The following is a 16,993-nucleotide window of genomic DNA, read 5'->3' as shown; positions in this document are numbered from 1 at the left end:
AGACTTACAAAATATGATCTCCTGTATTGCACTGAATGTCTTTGTTGTGTATTTTCATGAACTCTGCTAGTTGGCTTTGTGGTTGGACCTTACACTTAGTAAAAGATACAGGGAACTTACAGTAGGAATGATCAGCCAAAACATCTCTGCCCTAAAGATGCTAAGAGAACACCAAAGGAGGGTAAATAACAAACAAACAAAGTACCTAATCTTAAAAAGGAGGCAACTGTAATGGCTCTTAAGTGCTGCTATATCTGAATTGTTAAAATGATGGGAACACGGGAAACAGGTGGGTATATTTCAAATGGACTGGCTGTTTGATAGTGACTAATTCTGGAATGGCCAGTGGGAAACAAGAATGCAAATTAAGACAAACCTGTCAGTCAAACAGCTGTTCAAACAAAGAGATTTTTCAAAGGAGATGTCATTGTCAAAAGCAATCCAACATGAAGTTGATCCACGAGAAGAGCAGTGATTAAAAGAGACCTAACATAATGTGGGTTTTTTTTTTTTTTTTTTGCTATTCTTCAAACATTCATGATACTTTCACATGTCTCAAGGATAAAAGAAACAGAAAAGTTTGTTTTCAAAAATGTCTGTCAGTTTTATACCAAGTCTCATGATGTTGCAAATTACCTATCATTGCCATTTTAACTTTTTAAGAGGTTCTTCTACCTGACCTCCACCTTTAAAATGTTCTCCCAATAACGTTTGATACTCTAAATACATGTTAAAACTATTTTAACTTTGCTGAAAACTATATTTGTAGTAGTTATTTGCCTCCAGTCTCAGCATCACTTGTCATACTCAGAGAAAACATATTCTTATGACGGAAATTTCAGAAAGAAGAAAAATATTTCATTTTCAGGCCCAATTTCAATGTGAAGACCGCGCCTCCCTCCAAATGCCTAAACTGCAGTGCACTTTCCTATCACAGAACAAATTCTACTGTTCTGAGTTTTGGGGGGCGTTTGTTGTTGTTGTATTTGGTTTGTTTGGGGTTTTGTTGTTTTGGTTTTTGTTTGTTTGTTTTGGATGGGTTTTTTGGTTGTTGTTGTAGTGGTTTTTCGTTTTTTTTTTTAAATAACGGGTATATTTCAGTAGCATGTAATTTTTAAAGACTTCTCATCTATTCTCCGCGCACGCTTCTCTTCTGCCTGGAGTTTCATAAGAGTGTGTCAGAACGTGGTGATGTATCCCTTTGTCCTCAGAAGAGAGACTTCCAGCCTCTGGCAGGCTGCGTACGAGCTGAAAACACACACACACACACACACACACACACACACACACACACACACACACACACACACACACACACACACACACACACACACACACACACACACACACACACACACACACACACACACACACACACACACACACACACACACACACACACACACAAACACACAAACACGCTTTGCATTCTTAGAGCACCTCCTTTAACACGGACCGTCAGGCAGCGGGCAAACAACTCTTATTTCCACAGTCTATTCTGTTAACGAGAACTTCTTGCCTTCCACTTTGGCGGGGGGAGTGCCGGATCACTTTCCCAGTTGCTGTTCCCCGGGCAGCAGCTGAGCGCTGAGGGCCGCGGCGGTGCCGCCCTTTCCGGCGGGGCGCGGGGCGGTTCCGGCGGGGCGGAAGCGGCTGCGGGGCCGCGCAGGAGCCGGGCGGGCGCCCGGGCAGTGCTGGGCCCGGCACTGGCGCTGCCCGCCGTGCCCGGAGCCCTGCCGGCATGAGCGGCGAGCGGCGGCGGCCGGGCCGAGCCCCGCGCCCTCCCCTCGGGCCCGGCTCGGCGGCGGCCGCCGGGGCTCGGCGGGGCGTGCCGGCTTCGCGGTGCCGGGCGGGACGGAGCGCGGCGGAAAGGTGAGGCCTCGCTGGGCTGCGCCGCGGCGTGCGGGCACGGGGGGCCGTGCCCTGCGCCCAGCCTGGGCCATCCTTCCCCGAGGAGCGGGGACGGGAGAAATCGGGAGGTGGAATACGACTCTGCTTCCAAAGCAGCGCGGTCAGCGGTGTCTGGGCAGGGGATTCTGCCCCTCTGGTGAGACCCCAGCTGCTGCTTCCAGCTCTGGGGCCCCAGCACGGGAGGGACACGGAACTGTGGGAACGAGTAGGGCCGCGAAGTTGACTGGGGGGGATGGAGCAAATGCTGAGACAGTTGGGGCTGTTCAGACTGGAAAAAAGAAGGCTTTGGAGTGATCTAATTGTGGCCCTCCAGTACCTGAAGGGAGCCTTCAAAAAAAATGAAGAGGAACTTTTTACAAGGGCAGGTAGTGACGGGACAAGGGGGAAGGATTCCAGCTGAAAAAGAGTAGGTTTGGATTAGATATTAGGAAGAAGTTCTATACTGTGAGAGTGGTGAGGCACCGGAACAAGGTTTGCGGAGAAGTTGTGAATGCTCCATCCTGGGAAGTGTTCAAGGCCAGACTGGAGGGGGCTCTGAGCAGCCTGGCCCAGTGCAAGGTGTCCACAGCAGGGGGCTTGGAACCCGGTGACCTTTAAAGTCCCTTCAGCCCAGGCCACTCTGCAGTTCTGTGAACTCTGGTCCTCAGCTCCGTGCTGTGGGACAGCTTGGTTTGTGCCAAGGGGCTGTAATGCTAGTAAGCAAAGATATTTTTCAGGTGGGAGGCTTTAACCTAGACACAGAAACGTGTTGAGCAGTTTTAAGGTTTATAGAGTGCATACTAAGTTTGTGAGCTCTGAGGTGACCAGCCTGGGTAGCCACTAATTGTCTAGAACATTAATGTGACAACTGCCAAGCAACCCATAACTTTTGGGCGGCATTATGTGTCAATTTAAGATAAATATACCTGAAAATTTACTATATGGGCCCATTCTAATCTTTTGGGGAGCTTGCTGGAATGGATTGTAGACATCCTGTCTTGATACCTTGATCATATTGGAAGTCACAAATATTGCAAATTTTTGTACTAAGCAATTATCCTGGTGGAGTGGATGTTTCAGAGAGCACCAGTTAAGTTTGTAAAAACTGTTCTCTTGCAGGACTGAGACTTGTTTCTTTAAAATTTTTGTTAATCCTTGGGGTTTTAGGTGATAATGCACCCCAAGGATAGCAGGTGTTTAATCAGGACACTAATTCTTGTGCAGGTTGTGTTTGAGGAACTGGCACAGCTTAGCCTTGGTAAGAAATGATGGTCAGGGGAGTGAATTAGAAAATAGCTTGGATGCTGTCTTATTTTACCAGACTGTTCTGGATTTCCTTCCTGGTTTTGGATAATTTATGTACCCTCTGAATTCTCAAAATATAATGTAACTCTTAAAAATATTGTAATTTTCCTGAAACATACATGTTTTTTATTTTTTTGGGAGAGAAACTCTTCATTTATTTTTTCATTCTTCAAAGCCAGGATAATCTTCAAGGGTTGATGATAGAATCAACTGGCCTTTCTGCAGGTGCAGAAGAGAAAAAAGAGTGTGTTCCCACACAGCTGATGAAGCATCAAAATGAAGTTGGTTTTGCTTCTGAGGAACTTGGCTCAGCAAATGCACCTGCAGACCAGAAAGAGCAAACTGTATCAGAAATAACACAAGACTGTGTATACAGAAGTAGTGGGAGACCTGAGAAGACAGATATGATTAAATCTCTTGTGATGGATCAGGATGCATCCAGAAACTGTGCACTATATGTACCTGGGTCTAGTAATCGTTCAGCAGTGGAGTCATCTGAGGAGAGGTAAGGATTAATTTTTTAAAAATATATTAACAATTTTCCTATAGAAAGGGAGGGTACTTTCAGTTCATGAAGGTAAATTTATGATTTTTTTTCTTTGGTATCTGTGGTTCAGGAAAATCCCATTAACTAGTTAAATAATTTAAGTATTTGCATGCAACTTCTTGCACTATTTTTTTCTTTTGTGCATGCATGTTTTCATTTAATCATTCTTTTCCTACTCTTATTTTATTTTCACTATATTTTTTCAAATATTTATCTGAGCATTAATGGGGAAAGGCTTTAGTTCCCACATTATTGTTTCCACAGATTTACTTAACAATTGCTATGCTACAGCAGTGTTACAACACGCTTTCATCTCTGGAATGAGAGTGCTTGTGCAGATGGATTGCAGCTCTTGCCTACCTGGATTTCAAAACAACTCTCTTGAAATGCAGTACCTTGTTTACTCTGGATGTTAATCTGTCATGTTCTCAGTCTGGGGCTGCTTCTGTTTTGTCAACTCCCAGAAAGAAGGTGGTTTCATAATATCTGCAGAAGGGACATGACACTGCTTTCTTTACACCAAACTTCCTCTTTCTTGAGTAATCTCACTGCCTTAGTCAGTTGAGCACTTCTTTCTGCGTCTTATGCTGAATTTATTCAAGGCTGTATGGCAAAAGAGCAATTTCCCTGTCCTGACACAATTTCTCTCCCCATGGGATCCCTTGTAGCAGCAGGATACTTCATGCTCAGGGGGGAAATTGATGCTTTATATTTTAGATACTTGGCTTATACAGAAGATAAGCTAGAGATTGCTGCTGTCACATACTGTGACAGCAGCACTGAAAAAAACCACTGCTGTGTGGTTTTTTTCATAGTGTTTTCAAGGTTATTAAGTGTTCTTTAAAGTCTTCACAAACCTTCATGGACTTTAAACTCTTCTGAGAAATTAGGCTTTGTCCAGCATCATAGTGTAACATGAATAAGGACATGAAACAAATATTTCTATGATGTTTCTTCTCACCAGATAGTACTGCGTTTGATACCTACTGTATCTACTGTTTCTCTTTTAATTAATGATTATTTAGTGTTGTTTAAAATGAGATTTCATGCAGCTACTTGAGCAAAAACTAAACAAGTTTTGTATGACAGCCCAGTAGATGAGTTTCCTGGTGTTAACCCACATGGCTCTTTATACTAAAGATTTTTTGTTCTCAAGGGAGATATACACAGATGGTTTGAGTAAGCTGGTTTGGACATAAAGAAAAAGAAATACAGAGCCATCATCTAGTAGTCTATCCTTTCAAGTTTAATGAAAGTAATCCAGTTACCATCTGGCTACATTAAACTCTTTCTAACAGTCTTCCTAAGTGGTTATCCTCTCTTAGTGATGTAAGATGTGCCTTAATTTCTTCCTAGTCTTTTGGAGGCAGGCTGTGGTTTGGATTTGGGGTGTTCTTGGGGAGTAGATTAGAAACTACTGATAGTAGTGGGCAGTACGCAATAACCTTGCAGCCTTTTTCTGTTTATGTACTTCCTTTGAAGAACAGACTACCAATGTAAACCTCTTTTAGTGGTATGCCTAAATGATACTAATATGGCTGGTAGCATATGTTTTTTTAAAGTATTTTAATTGTGAAGCTGTGAATATTTTTTAGAAGCTTACTTGGTAGATGTAATTATATGACAAATTCCTCTCAGGAATAGAATGTGAAATTTGCAGTCAGTTTTTTGAACATTGTATGGACCCTTCATTTTCAGCAGTAATGTTCCCATCCAAGCTGCAGACGCTGGTCTGTGCACTATTCCTGTGGGGCATAATTTCCTCTCTCATGATCATAACTTGACTTCAGAATGTTGTATGTATGCTCAGATGCAGGTACTTGACAATGTACCTTGGCCAAAAAACCCACATTATTTGAGGAAGAAATGTTTCTCTGGGTTTCAGCTAGCCTGTAAGCTGCAGTTTGGATCATGGTGGAAATTGTCCTTAAATTTAGTAACATTCAAACTAAATGCAGATAGTTGGCCACTTTTCATTGTATTCTGTCATGTCTTCTGCTCAGCACGAGGCAGGTTGGTCAGTCCCAGTGGTGTGTAGATACGGAGCCCTGTTGGGCAGTGTGTTCTTAGCTGCATGCACAGGGTGCATTATTCATATGTGCAGCAAATAGACATGTTGGCTTGTTTCTTTTGCAGATTTAAGCTGTAAAATGTAGAAATACCGCAGAAGGAACTGTAGTATTCATTCAACCACAGAAGATAAATTCAGGCAATAATTTATTACCAGCCTCGTGACAGATACTTCAGGTGGAGCAGTTGAGAGGGTTTTCTAAACTTTTCTCTATTTTTGAGAGCTAATGTTGGTTCTATGAAAATGGGTAAGATGGAAAGCAAATTGTGTTGAAAAAAAGGTAGAAAGACTTAAATACTGTCCTGAGTTGTAAAAGGGGGTTGAAAACAAGAGTAGGATTTGTGCTGTTACTTGAGGAATGTGTTGATTTTTATTGCAGCGAGGAGGACATGTATCGTGATGAAGAAGAAATAGAGAGAGAGAAAATACTACTCAGTGAAACAAACTCATCAGGTACAATCAAACTTTGTGTGAAGTTTCAAATACAGTATTGCAACTCACTGTAGCACTGATGTGTGATGTCCTGACACTCTCTCCTCCAAGGACTTCTGTGCACAGATGTCTGTGTTCAATTGCAGTTACTTGTGACTGAGTACATTGTACAGTTTGATTCAAAAAAAGATCAATTCTCTGGAAAATTAGTTGCTCTTAGTTTATCATTCCCTTTGTTTCTGTAGTTACTTCATGAGGAAATTTGAATTCTTTGGAAAGCAGTCACATAGGCTATGTTATGAGTGTTGTGCTTGAAAATTAGTCATAGTCATCATAGCAGCATCTGTTGCTGGAACGCCTTGATACCCTCAGTACTACCTGGTTTTGGGATGAAGGTTGTTGGGATTCCAAGGCAAAACTGTATCTCTTCTTTCTGTTGTCATTACTGACTTACTGAGAATGATCTGTGATCTTTCTTCCTTATAGTCTAGCTGCTGTATGAAGAAGAGAAATTTCTGTCAGTATTTTTCTGCTTGCTAAGAAAATTAAGGGTACTTGAGTAATTTCTCCTCTTTGCCAATTAATTTTGCAGAAGAGAGGAGCAGAGTGTTCCCTATCTGGTTGAACTACATCGTAACTTTTCTTCAGTTGTAATTTTCAGAACAAGCTGATTTTATCCCCTCCCACACCAATAATTACTTAGTAGCTACAGGTTGTGCTGCCAGTTTCATTTGGCACTGAAGTTAATTTAAAGTGATAGTGTATTTAGAAATTCGATGTGCTCTGTACCTTCTGTTTTCTTTATTATGTTGTGTTGCATGTAACATGTTGCATGTTCTGTTTTGACAGAATATAAATTAAGTGTTTCACCTGAAATGGACATCATGGAATATTGCAGGAAGGAATGGCGAGGAAATACACCAGCAGCAAAAAGGATGAGAAAGGTAGCAGTTCTATTTTTGTTGAATTTCATTAGGCTCTTGGTTTTTGTCTGCTACATGATTTCCTGTGCAGTCTTTTAAGACAGAAATGCAGTAGCAGTGTTTTACATTGTGAGGTCTTACGAGTGGTTTACAGCTGGCAGATGCTTTTCTTCGTGCTCATTGCAAATGTGTTTTTAGTAAAGCTATTTGCTGATAATTCAGGAGTTTGATCAATACTGTCCTTTCTTATTGTTTTCAATTGAAGTTTTATATTTTGTTTATGGACATAAATTGCTAATTTTGTGGTCTGTTGAAGTGCAGAGCAGATTACCAAATTTTTGGGTGAAAGGTGGGTAAGTGAAAGTGGTGAATTGCATGGGTTTTTAAAATTTTTTCCTGATATTTTTACCAGTTTTTGAACTAATTTTTTAACATTAATCTTGACGTAGAATGGTAGAAAATAAAGTTGTTTTGTTGCTTGAGAAATTTAGTGCTATGTATGAGTAAACGTAAAGATACCTTACAAAAGTCAAAAACTCCCCATGCCTCCCTGGAGAGATTACTGTGACAAGGGCCCTTGGCAGGGTAGCTGAGCTGCAGAAGCTGCATTTCAACATCGTGCCTTCTGCTGCAACTGTGAGTATGGGAACAGCAGGGAGGGAACAAATATGCTGAGGCAAGTGTCAGGATATTTCAGTGTAAACACAAAATTGCCCTGAGGCAGAAACAAACTACTTGTGCCATGTTTTGGGTAAGTGGCATCAACTAGTGCTCAAATTTCTTTTAAGCATGATGTGTAGTCTTGTGCGTGTATGTTGGATATTTTTTGGAAATCTAGGTGGGTTAACTACCCATATTTCAATGATGTTTATGTTCTATTGTTCTGTCATCATACAAATATATCAAACAGTTATCTATTAGATTTCTTCAGTGTCGTGTCTGTTTTTCAGCAGAACTAAGTTGTTTTTTTCAGAGTATAATTTGTGACCTAAAAGCATTTGAACTTCCAAAAAGGGTAGTGGGTCAAGCTTTCTTTTTTTTTTTTTTTAAGTAGCATTAGTATTTGGGTGATAATATTCCAGTACTTCTTATGTTAACAGTGTGTGACCTTAAAATGTTTGATTAATGATTTAATGTTGTTTGGATTTTGTGTTTTTCTAGGGATATGAAGCAGTTGCTCAGAAGTTTGCATCTATAAGGAGAATACGAGGTGATAACTATTGTGCTTTCAGAGCAACTCTTTTCCAGGCATTAAGCCAAGCCACCCAGTTACCAAGGTGGCTGCAGAGTGAGGATTTTACTATGGTACGTGTCAAACTGATCTGACAATAGACTAATATTGGGTCTAACCTATTGGATAATTTTATGATCTCATTTCTCTGTTATAGTATGTATATGCTCACTTGTCAGTATCCCCTGAACTGAGAAGTTGTAATGTTCAAGATTGTTTGTGTACAGTGATTCTTTGAACTTAGAATTGAGTCCAGGTGCCCTTGGTCTTCAGTTTATAATGGATATAAATGTTACTCTAGAGCTTACTGGAATATCACTTGTCTGTCTTAATCTTGCTCTCTTGCTTTCTTCTTACTGCCTATAATGTGGCAGTAAGAGATTTTCCACCAGGCAACTTGCAATAACAAAAAATACAGACAATTTATTCTAAAATTTGCAAAACCCCCAGCTTTTCAAAATTGTAATACCTATTCTTGTGTGCCATATATGGTTTCTCTAGAAAGTGGAATAGCAAATTGGGTGCTGTAGGCTTTGCAAAATGTGTGTAATTACCTGTGTCTTAAATGTTGCTTAAAATAAGCATAAGAGCAACTCCAACCTGACTCGAAGAACAGTTCCTGTGCACTGATGTATGAGAAGAACAAGGTATTCCCCTACAAGCAGAAGAAGAATATTCCAGAAATTTTCCTGTGTCAACAAAGTCTATTTGAAAGTATTGGTGAACATGGAAAAAACTTGTGAGAAGCTGCCAATAGAAAAGTGAACCACTTGAGAAGAGTAAGGTTCCAGTTGTCAGGGTGCTGCAGGGAATGTAAATGGTGAATGTCTGATGCAGACCCTGTGTGCAGGGTAGCAGTCCAAGTAGAATCACACTGCCCTTACTACCTTTTTGCATCACTTTAGAGAACAGCTGAAAAGTTCTCATTCTGGCCACTGTAATTTTTAAGTAAGCATCTTGTCATTATGTTTTTGTAATTACTAATGAAAATAGTTCTGTGAGGTGTTTTTACAGCAAGTGCATTGCAAAATGGATTCCTTTCTGTAAAAAACACATTCTTTCAGCTCTCAACCACTTCCACGCTATCAGACTAAAGAACATAGTTTCCCAATGATCCTTTAAAGAGCAAACTTTTTAAAAATTATGTACTTTGAAGTTTTTAATGGTGTTCTTCTCTTTTTTACTACTGATTCATAGAGGAAAATGTCATATGATAATTAGCATTTTTTAAAATGGATGTATACCTACAAAACAAACTGAAATGATAAATTATTATGCATCAAAGCAGAAGGGACCGAAGAGGAATGTGTATACTGACAGCTGGCAGTACAAATATAACAAGTTTTTGGGGTTTTTTTCTTGTTTTTAATTTAAATTGGTGATTGCATGCACATTTGTAGTTGTAGGAGTTACTGGCATATAATTTTTGATTGTTTAGCTCTATGTGCACAGGATGCCAGGCTGGGGTGGGACAAGATCTGTGCCTCTCTGAACACATACTTGGTTGCCACTAAGGAGAACACATTACTAGTTTGGAGTCCTAATAAAATGAAAATGGGCTGATGGTGGCTGATGGCATAAATGCTGCTCTAGCCAAGTATTTACTCCATTGTAAGACCAAGTTGCTCTTCCAGTTTTAGGAGTAAAATGGATTAATAAATGAAGGTACAAAACTGGACATGCAACTGCCAGGATGTCCTTCAAAGGAGGTGTAAAAGCTCTGAACTGAACAGGTGTAGCATGTGAGCAGTAAAAGAGGCAGTTCTGAGGCTAAAACATGATCTGATGCATCAGCAAATTCCCAAATTGTTTTCTTCTTTAATAGAAAACCTGTCCCAGAGAGTTTGGATTGTGCTCCTTGAAAAGGATAGAGATTTTTTTTTGGTGTGTTCTGGACAAAGGAGTTTGCAGTCCACCAAGACTTCAGGATGATCTGATGGATGTAGTTTTCTCTTCTGTGGTTCAAGAACACTTTGAAACAAAGCCACTGTAATCTATCTGCTGTTGGAGGAGTGTTTTAATTAAAAAAAAAAAAAAAAAAAACTCAAAACAAAATTAAACAACAAACAAAAAGGAAGGCATGAGTGACTTGGTGCATAATTTTTTCAGTACTTATGTGTTAGATCTGGAAATAGTAACAGACCACAGTATTCTTACAGTTATCCAGCAAATATTATAAATAGCCACTTGTGCTTGGTTATGGTCATCTTACAATGATATCTGTTCAGAAGGTTATGTGAGGTATTGTTTTAAGATGAAGACTGTTAAAAAAAATGCAGGTTGGTGGCTTTTCCTTTCCAGACTTTTAACTTAGGCTGCCTTTTCTTCTCTCAACTTCCAGCTTCCTGAAAACTTGCTGAGCAAGTATGACTGGATCAAGCAGTGGCAGCTCAGACAGAAACCTGGCAAGAGGATGGGAGAAATTAGGGATGAAATAAAAGAGTATTTAATACTTCTAAGGCAAAAGGTTGGAAAAGTATTTGTATATTCTTTGGTTACTTGCAAATAAGAAAAGTGAAAAAGATTTTTGAATGTGGATAATTTAACATAAGGATGCTTTCAGTAGTGAAACTCCGTTTTCTGTACGTATACTGCAAAAAAGTCAGGTAAAGAATGTCTGTTCAGGTCTGTGAGAAGCATCTTTTACTACTCGCAGTAGCCTTGCAAGCAGGTCTGCAGAAAACTATTAATTAGACAGATTTCAATGAAAAAATTAATATAACAGAGTAGATTTCTTCCTCTATTATTTCTTGTATTTTGTTTGAAGGAATGGTGTATACTGCAGACAAATCCTTTTGCTATCTGGACGAGATTAAGGAAAGAAAACCCAACAACACTGAAGTAATTTCAAAGGAGTAGTTTTTGTTCCTTTTTTATACATTTTTTTCAGGTCATAGGAACATGATTGTGCCCTTAAGTGTTCATACTATATTACCTAGCTCCATGCTTTCTCCCTCTTGGAACTCTGGAACCTATTAAAAAACTCTTCAGTTGTTCCTGTCTTACTGTGAATGCAAATTCTCTTTAGAAAGGCTTTTAAGAGTATTTGGAATACTGCATTCAGCAGTTTGAGGGTTGGAATGAAATATGCATTTTTAGTAACAGAAATGTAAAGAATATGAAATATGTAGGCTTTATGGCACAGGAAACAAAAAGGTTATTTGTTACCTTAATATGTATTGTCCCACAACAATATTTGTTCTGCTGCCTTGCAGCAATTTCTAGCATTCCATTCCTTTTGCTTTTGTTTATTGATCAATTTAAGCAAAATCAGACCAAGTCAGCCTGACCTTGATTGAGGTACAGTTGTGGAAATACTCTTGATTGTTTTTCAAAAGGCACAAAGCCCTTAAGTTTAATTCTGAGTGCCTGTCTGAGCATCTGACAACTCACAAGTGACTTTTTGCAGCTCTAGTAGGGTGATGGCTGTAAATTTGTGTTGTGTGTAATTGTTTGTTGGTTTGGTCTTTTTTTAGTGGAAGAATATAAGTGAAATAAAGGGTCCTCTTGAGAAACAAGAAGCTTGTGATAAATTGTTTAAGAATGAAGAGGAGGAGTACAGTCTTTATGAAGCGCTGAAATTTTTAATGCTTAACACTGCCATTGAATTATACAATGCTGATAAAAGTGGAAAGAGAGTGCCTGTCTTCTCCTGGCTCCTGTTTGCACGGGATACATCCAGCAACCCTTGTCAGTTAATGCATAATCACTTGAATCATATTGGTCACAGCGGAGGCCTTGAACAAGTAAGGAGAGGTTGTTCTTAAAGTGGTATGTTCCTGTTTTGGAGTTCTCAGTTTCAAGTGGTTTAAGAAATTTCTCTGCTTTTGTTGGGCTGACTGAAGCATTTGGTTTTCTTTTGGGAGGAATATGTTAGAACTGCTTGTTTATAATGAGAGTCTGTAAAGGCCCTCCTCTGAAACACTACATTTTGTCTGGTGGCTGGCAGGTAGCATTCTTTGGAAGTAGGGTTTGCTGTTTTACTACTATGCCATTGTGGGTTTGAGGACTTGCTGGTTAAATGCATGATATCAGAGAGGGGTATGATGGAGATGAGAGAATGAATGACAGATGCTCATGTATAGGACTTCTCACTTCACAAGTTTTGTCTTTGAAAAATTACATCTGATAGGTATTAGTTTAATATTTTTATGAGGAAAATCTTGTAGAAGGCATGTTGAATTTTACATCAATATTTGTTGTTTCCAATGTAGGTGGAGATGTTTCTTCTTGCTTATGCTCTGCAGTACACCATCCAAGTGTACCGACTCTATAAGTACAGCACTGATGAGTTCATCACACTTTACCCCAATGACCCAGAGCAGGACTGGCCTGTGGTGACTCTCATAACTGAAGATGACAGACACTATAATATTCCAGTCAGAATGTGCCAAGAGACAATGCTGTGAACAAGTGATTTTTTTGGCAGACAGACTTGTGCTGCTTATGGGGGTTTCCCATGCTATTTTGAAACAGGACAAGGACAGAATCCATGTGATTAAATCAACAACTTGAAATCTGTGTCTTGGAAGTTGACATCTGAAATAAAGTATTAAAAAGGTACTATCTTAAATAGTAAAGGTTTGGCAAGCTTGGCTTTCTTTTCCATCAAAAGAAATGGGAGCTTCTGCAGTCCTTTTTGTTTTGAAGGACTTACTCTGAATAGAATTGCCAAGACTATAGATTTATTAATTTTATTTCTTTTAGTGAGGCTCTGTGGTAAGACATGAGCTAACTTTTTGCTCCCCAAAATAATGACAATTGAAATTTCTGGGATAGTAAGGTGGCAGTGTCTTGGCAGATCTTTGTAAAAGTGCTTAGAAGCCATTTATACAAAATTGGGTCTCGGGAAGCAATACAATTCTTTTGCAGTTGAAATTTAATGCCTGCTCTGGTTTATGTTATAAGAGAGATGTTAGTTAAGTTTTCTAATGCTTTGGGTTGTTTTTTCCTACATAAGTGTCTCTTATTTAGAAGCCAGTTGTCTGTTACACTGAAAGTGCTCTTCCCCTTTCAACCCATGGAGAGGAACGTAGCAAATGTGATAAGGGAGTATAAAAGTTGTTTGATAGTTGGTCACGAAGTCAAAGACTACACAGAATTCCCACTTAAATAATGACATCTGATAGAAGGTAGCCACATGCCTGTTAACTTCCATGTCCATGTTATTGTTCCTGTAGTGTTAATCCTCTCAGGCAGTTGCTGTAGAGAACATGAGGATTTTAATTTGTCCAGGGAGTTCAGTAGATGGAAATAAACTTTTTGTGCAGCTTACTCCTCCCAAGAGTGGAGATACCAGAGGTTCTGTTTCTGCTTAGTTATTCATTATGCTTTAAAACTGAAAGAATACAGAATGTATCAGATGCTGGAAGTGCTGACAAATCTTTAAAAAATAATTAAATAATGAAGCATTCAGCTTTTAGGTTCAAGTAGAAGTATGTCCTACAGATGACTTTTGGAGCAAGAGAGTGAAAGCTGTTTTAACCAAAATGCTGGTCATACACAGGTCACTTAGAAGGCCTTCATATGTAAATGGGGTAAGGTTATAAAAACTTTTCATTTGAATATTTTGGAGAAAGTGGTGTGCAAAATTCTTCTGTTCTAGTTGAAATTAATTTGTTAACTATTATTGTGGAAGGTAATATACACAATGAAAGTGTGTTCTAAAAGTTCTGTTCTATTCTTAGAAAGTTCTAAAATGTGTTTTAAACACATAAATGAGGCCTATCATGTACTGTGTTATATTTGTCATGTTTTCGTTGCCTTCTAAATCAATTAGTTTGTTACTGAAAATTTCTGGGAGCTACAAGGGAATAAAAAACTGTAATTCATCTGGCAGCATTTTGTTTCTTGTTTTATGGCCTATACTTTAAGTTTTTAATGTTTCAATGTTTGTAATCCACATTGAAGTTAGTTTGTTCGTGAAAGCTGTGAAGTATAGTAACCTGTGTAAAAGAAGTGATTGTCTGCTTACACATAGGCAGCAAAACCACGTAATTCCCTGAATTGATGTTATCCAAGAAAAGCTGAAGAGGAGGAAAAATTAATTAACTTTTGCAACTCATAACTCTGATAGAAAAGTTGTAGTTATGATTTAATTAACTGAAATTATTGAATTGTGTTGTATTCTTGAGATTTAACACCTCTTTGAAAAGATATTGTCACACATGTAGAGCAGTGGTTATGAATGTATGACAAAACCCTCTAAAGCAGAGGCTTTTTAGGGGCTGAGATTGTAGCCATTAGGGCTGGAAACAATTCACGTAATTGCCTTGTGTCTTGAACTGGAAAGGTGGGACTGGGCACAAGGTGCTTAAGCCATATGTGTTTTTTGCTAAAAACTTCTCCTGTCTACACCAAGCCTTTATTTTGCATTTATCCTGTTTCCTTGTAAGTTGCCTGGTGCTGCAGCAGGCAGTCTATCCAAGCTGAGGCTGGGTGAGGTTCAGAGAAGCCTGACAGTGTCCTGTGGGAGCTCACCAAGACCTGGTGTGTTTGGTTCAGGACTGTGCCTTTATTCAGACAGCTGAGCTGAAGCTCAGCCATCTCTTGCAAAGTGTATTTCTGTGTGACAGGGACAGCCCTCTCATCCAGAACTAGAGAAGGAGGCTGTAGAGCAGTGTGGGAACTTGTGGATCACATCATCTGGATGGCAGATGTGGTCAGGGAACCGTGTAGATGTGAAGGAAGTGGGGAGAGGGAGCTCTAGCACTGTGTATGGAGTGCAGGGCTCAACTTGCCATCATGTGTCCCTGGTGTATAAATAGTGTTGGCTGTGCAGCTCCTGCATCTTGTTTTCTTCTGGACATAATTGCCATTTGTTTTCCCACTATGCCAGCTGGCAGGACTGGACCAAGAATGTCTGAAGGTGGCCAAATGTTCTTCATGAATGCTCTCTTTTTCGCTTCATGCTGGAAGATGACAAGAGCCGTGTTCTCGAGCTGGCTGCAATGAATATTTGTGCTATGACATCGACTAATGTGCTCCAAGCCAGACACATTCAAAGAATATGTCCATTTATGAATTTCTTGAGGAGAACTTCAGGGTCTCAGAAATGGAAAAGAAATGTTATTAATTCCACAGAGCTGAAAGTGAAGCAGGAAGTTCAGCATGGTAGAAGCCTCCCAAAGAAGGCATCACTCTAGTCCCCTTTCCCCAGAGCACTCACTTCTGCCTGGGTGCTGATGAAATTCTCTTATTTCTATTCACAACTCCAGTGTAAGTCATTGGGATGGCAAAAAAGCCACCCTGAAATGTACTGAGCCATTGAAGAACTGGTCAGTACTGACTAAAGATTGGTTTATCAGGGCTGTTGGGAAGATAATTCGGCATGCTGAGGAAGGAGGGGCACACTGAATGTGATCATCAGCTGTCTCCTCTAGGGGACAGTTTGCCCAGTTTTCCCCTTTTTGGAATTGTGGGGTTTGGGGTGTTTTTAGACTCCTGGCTACAAGGTCTTTGACAGGTTACATTTGCTTTGGGCCGTTGCAGCAGTCAGTGCTGCAGGGGCTGTAGTAGGTGGCCTCTGCATGAGTTCTTCAGTTTCAGGCTTTCAGTCTGAAAAAAAACAAATTTTTTAAAATTGAAAAAGCCCCAAACCTTCATCTTATTGAAAATATGTTTTTATATAGGCTGAACACAGTTTACTTTCCTCCCTCCCCATCTCTCTTACTTTTCTACAATCAGATACTTCTGCAACCGTTTGTGGCTTCCTGGGATGGGACAGAATTCAGACACTGCCCTTGTTGCATAATCTAAGATGCATGGCTGCCCTTGTGCCTCATACATCTTAGATGAAAAAGAAAAAAAGAAAATAAAAGAAAAAAAATTTAAAAAGGAAAAAAAAGGAAAAAACCCAGCTACAACAATTGCAAAACGAGTGCCCTCCTTCTGAAACAGTCTTATGGCGTTTCACAGACCTTTCTCTGGAGATGTTCATCTCTGGCCCGCAGCTGCCCCCGGCTCGCAGTGGTTTGGCAGGGGAGCCCAGGAGCCCCTCACCCGGTCCCGCACCGCCGCAGGGCGAGCCTACCCTCCTTTCCCGGTCTGTCACCAGGTGTCCCTGCAGGCCAGGGAACAGCCCAGGCTCCCACACCGCCCAGCTGGTGGCACCCGCAGCCCTTCCTTGCCGAGGCACAGGGCTTACGCTGGCTTGTCACTTCACCGTGGGGCTCCCGCAAATGCAGAGCGCGGTGATGATACACAACCACCGACCGTGCTGAGGAGATACGGTATGGCCAAAATGCTTTGCCTTGTGACCCAGTGATCTACTGATCTTTGCCTTGTGATCCAGTGATCTCAAAAGACCCGGGTTTAGCAGCACCAGCCTGAGAGACTTGCATGACAGGATGTATAAATTGAAGTTCTTAGTGCATAGGTAGGTGAAAGACATCTTGAAGACATGGGGAGTGCTGTGAAATGAAGTGATAAGAAACTTGAGATTTTTCATGCCTTTACATTTTTAGCTTTTAGAATACCAAGTAGTTCAGCTGTTTTACACCCAGAATAAGAATCTGCTAGTGGGAGTTGAAATTTGCAGCAAGCCCTCTCTTTGGCTGCTGAATATCAGGTTTTGTCTTTATATTCATCCAAAC

At 40.2% G+C, this 16,993-nt stretch overlaps 1 protein-coding gene across 8 annotated transcripts; it reads left to right on the top strand.

The window, feature by feature from the left end:
* The first annotated feature begins 1,642 nt into the window (after window positions 1-1,642).
* OTULIN (OTU deubiquitinase with linear linkage specificity) lies at window positions 1,643-14,230 on the top strand. 8 transcript variants are annotated; one of them, XM_059854554.1, is made up of 8 exons: window positions 1,643-1,872; window positions 3,371-3,700; window positions 6,193-6,266; window positions 7,095-7,189; window positions 8,330-8,473; window positions 10,741-10,866; window positions 11,876-12,170; window positions 12,614-12,680. In XM_059854554.1, the coding sequence occupies exons 1-7, from the start codon at window positions 1,742-1,744 to the stop codon at window positions 12,164-12,166; spliced, it is 1,191 nt and encodes a 396-aa protein (XP_059710537.1). In that variant the 5' UTR covers window positions 1,643-1,741; the 3' UTR covers window positions 12,167-12,170; window positions 12,614-12,680. The 8 variants fall into 8 exon arrangements, with proteins under 8 accessions (XP_059710537.1, XP_059710497.1, XP_059710512.1 ...); XM_059854514.1 differs by having other exon boundaries at window positions 1,727-1,872; window positions 11,876-12,145; window positions 12,614-14,230; XM_059854529.1 differs by having other exon boundaries at window positions 1,742-1,872; window positions 3,375-3,700; window positions 11,876-12,145; window positions 12,614-14,230.
* Window positions 14,231-16,993: the final 2,763 nt, after the last annotated feature.

This window comes from Haemorhous mexicanus, chromosome 1, assembly GCF_027477595.1.
Source record: "Haemorhous mexicanus isolate bHaeMex1 chromosome 1, bHaeMex1.pri, whole genome shotgun sequence".
Lineage (NCBI taxonomy): Eukaryota > Metazoa > Chordata > Aves > Passeriformes > Fringillidae > Haemorhous > Haemorhous mexicanus.
This window is presented reverse-complemented; position numbering and strand designations above follow the sequence as displayed.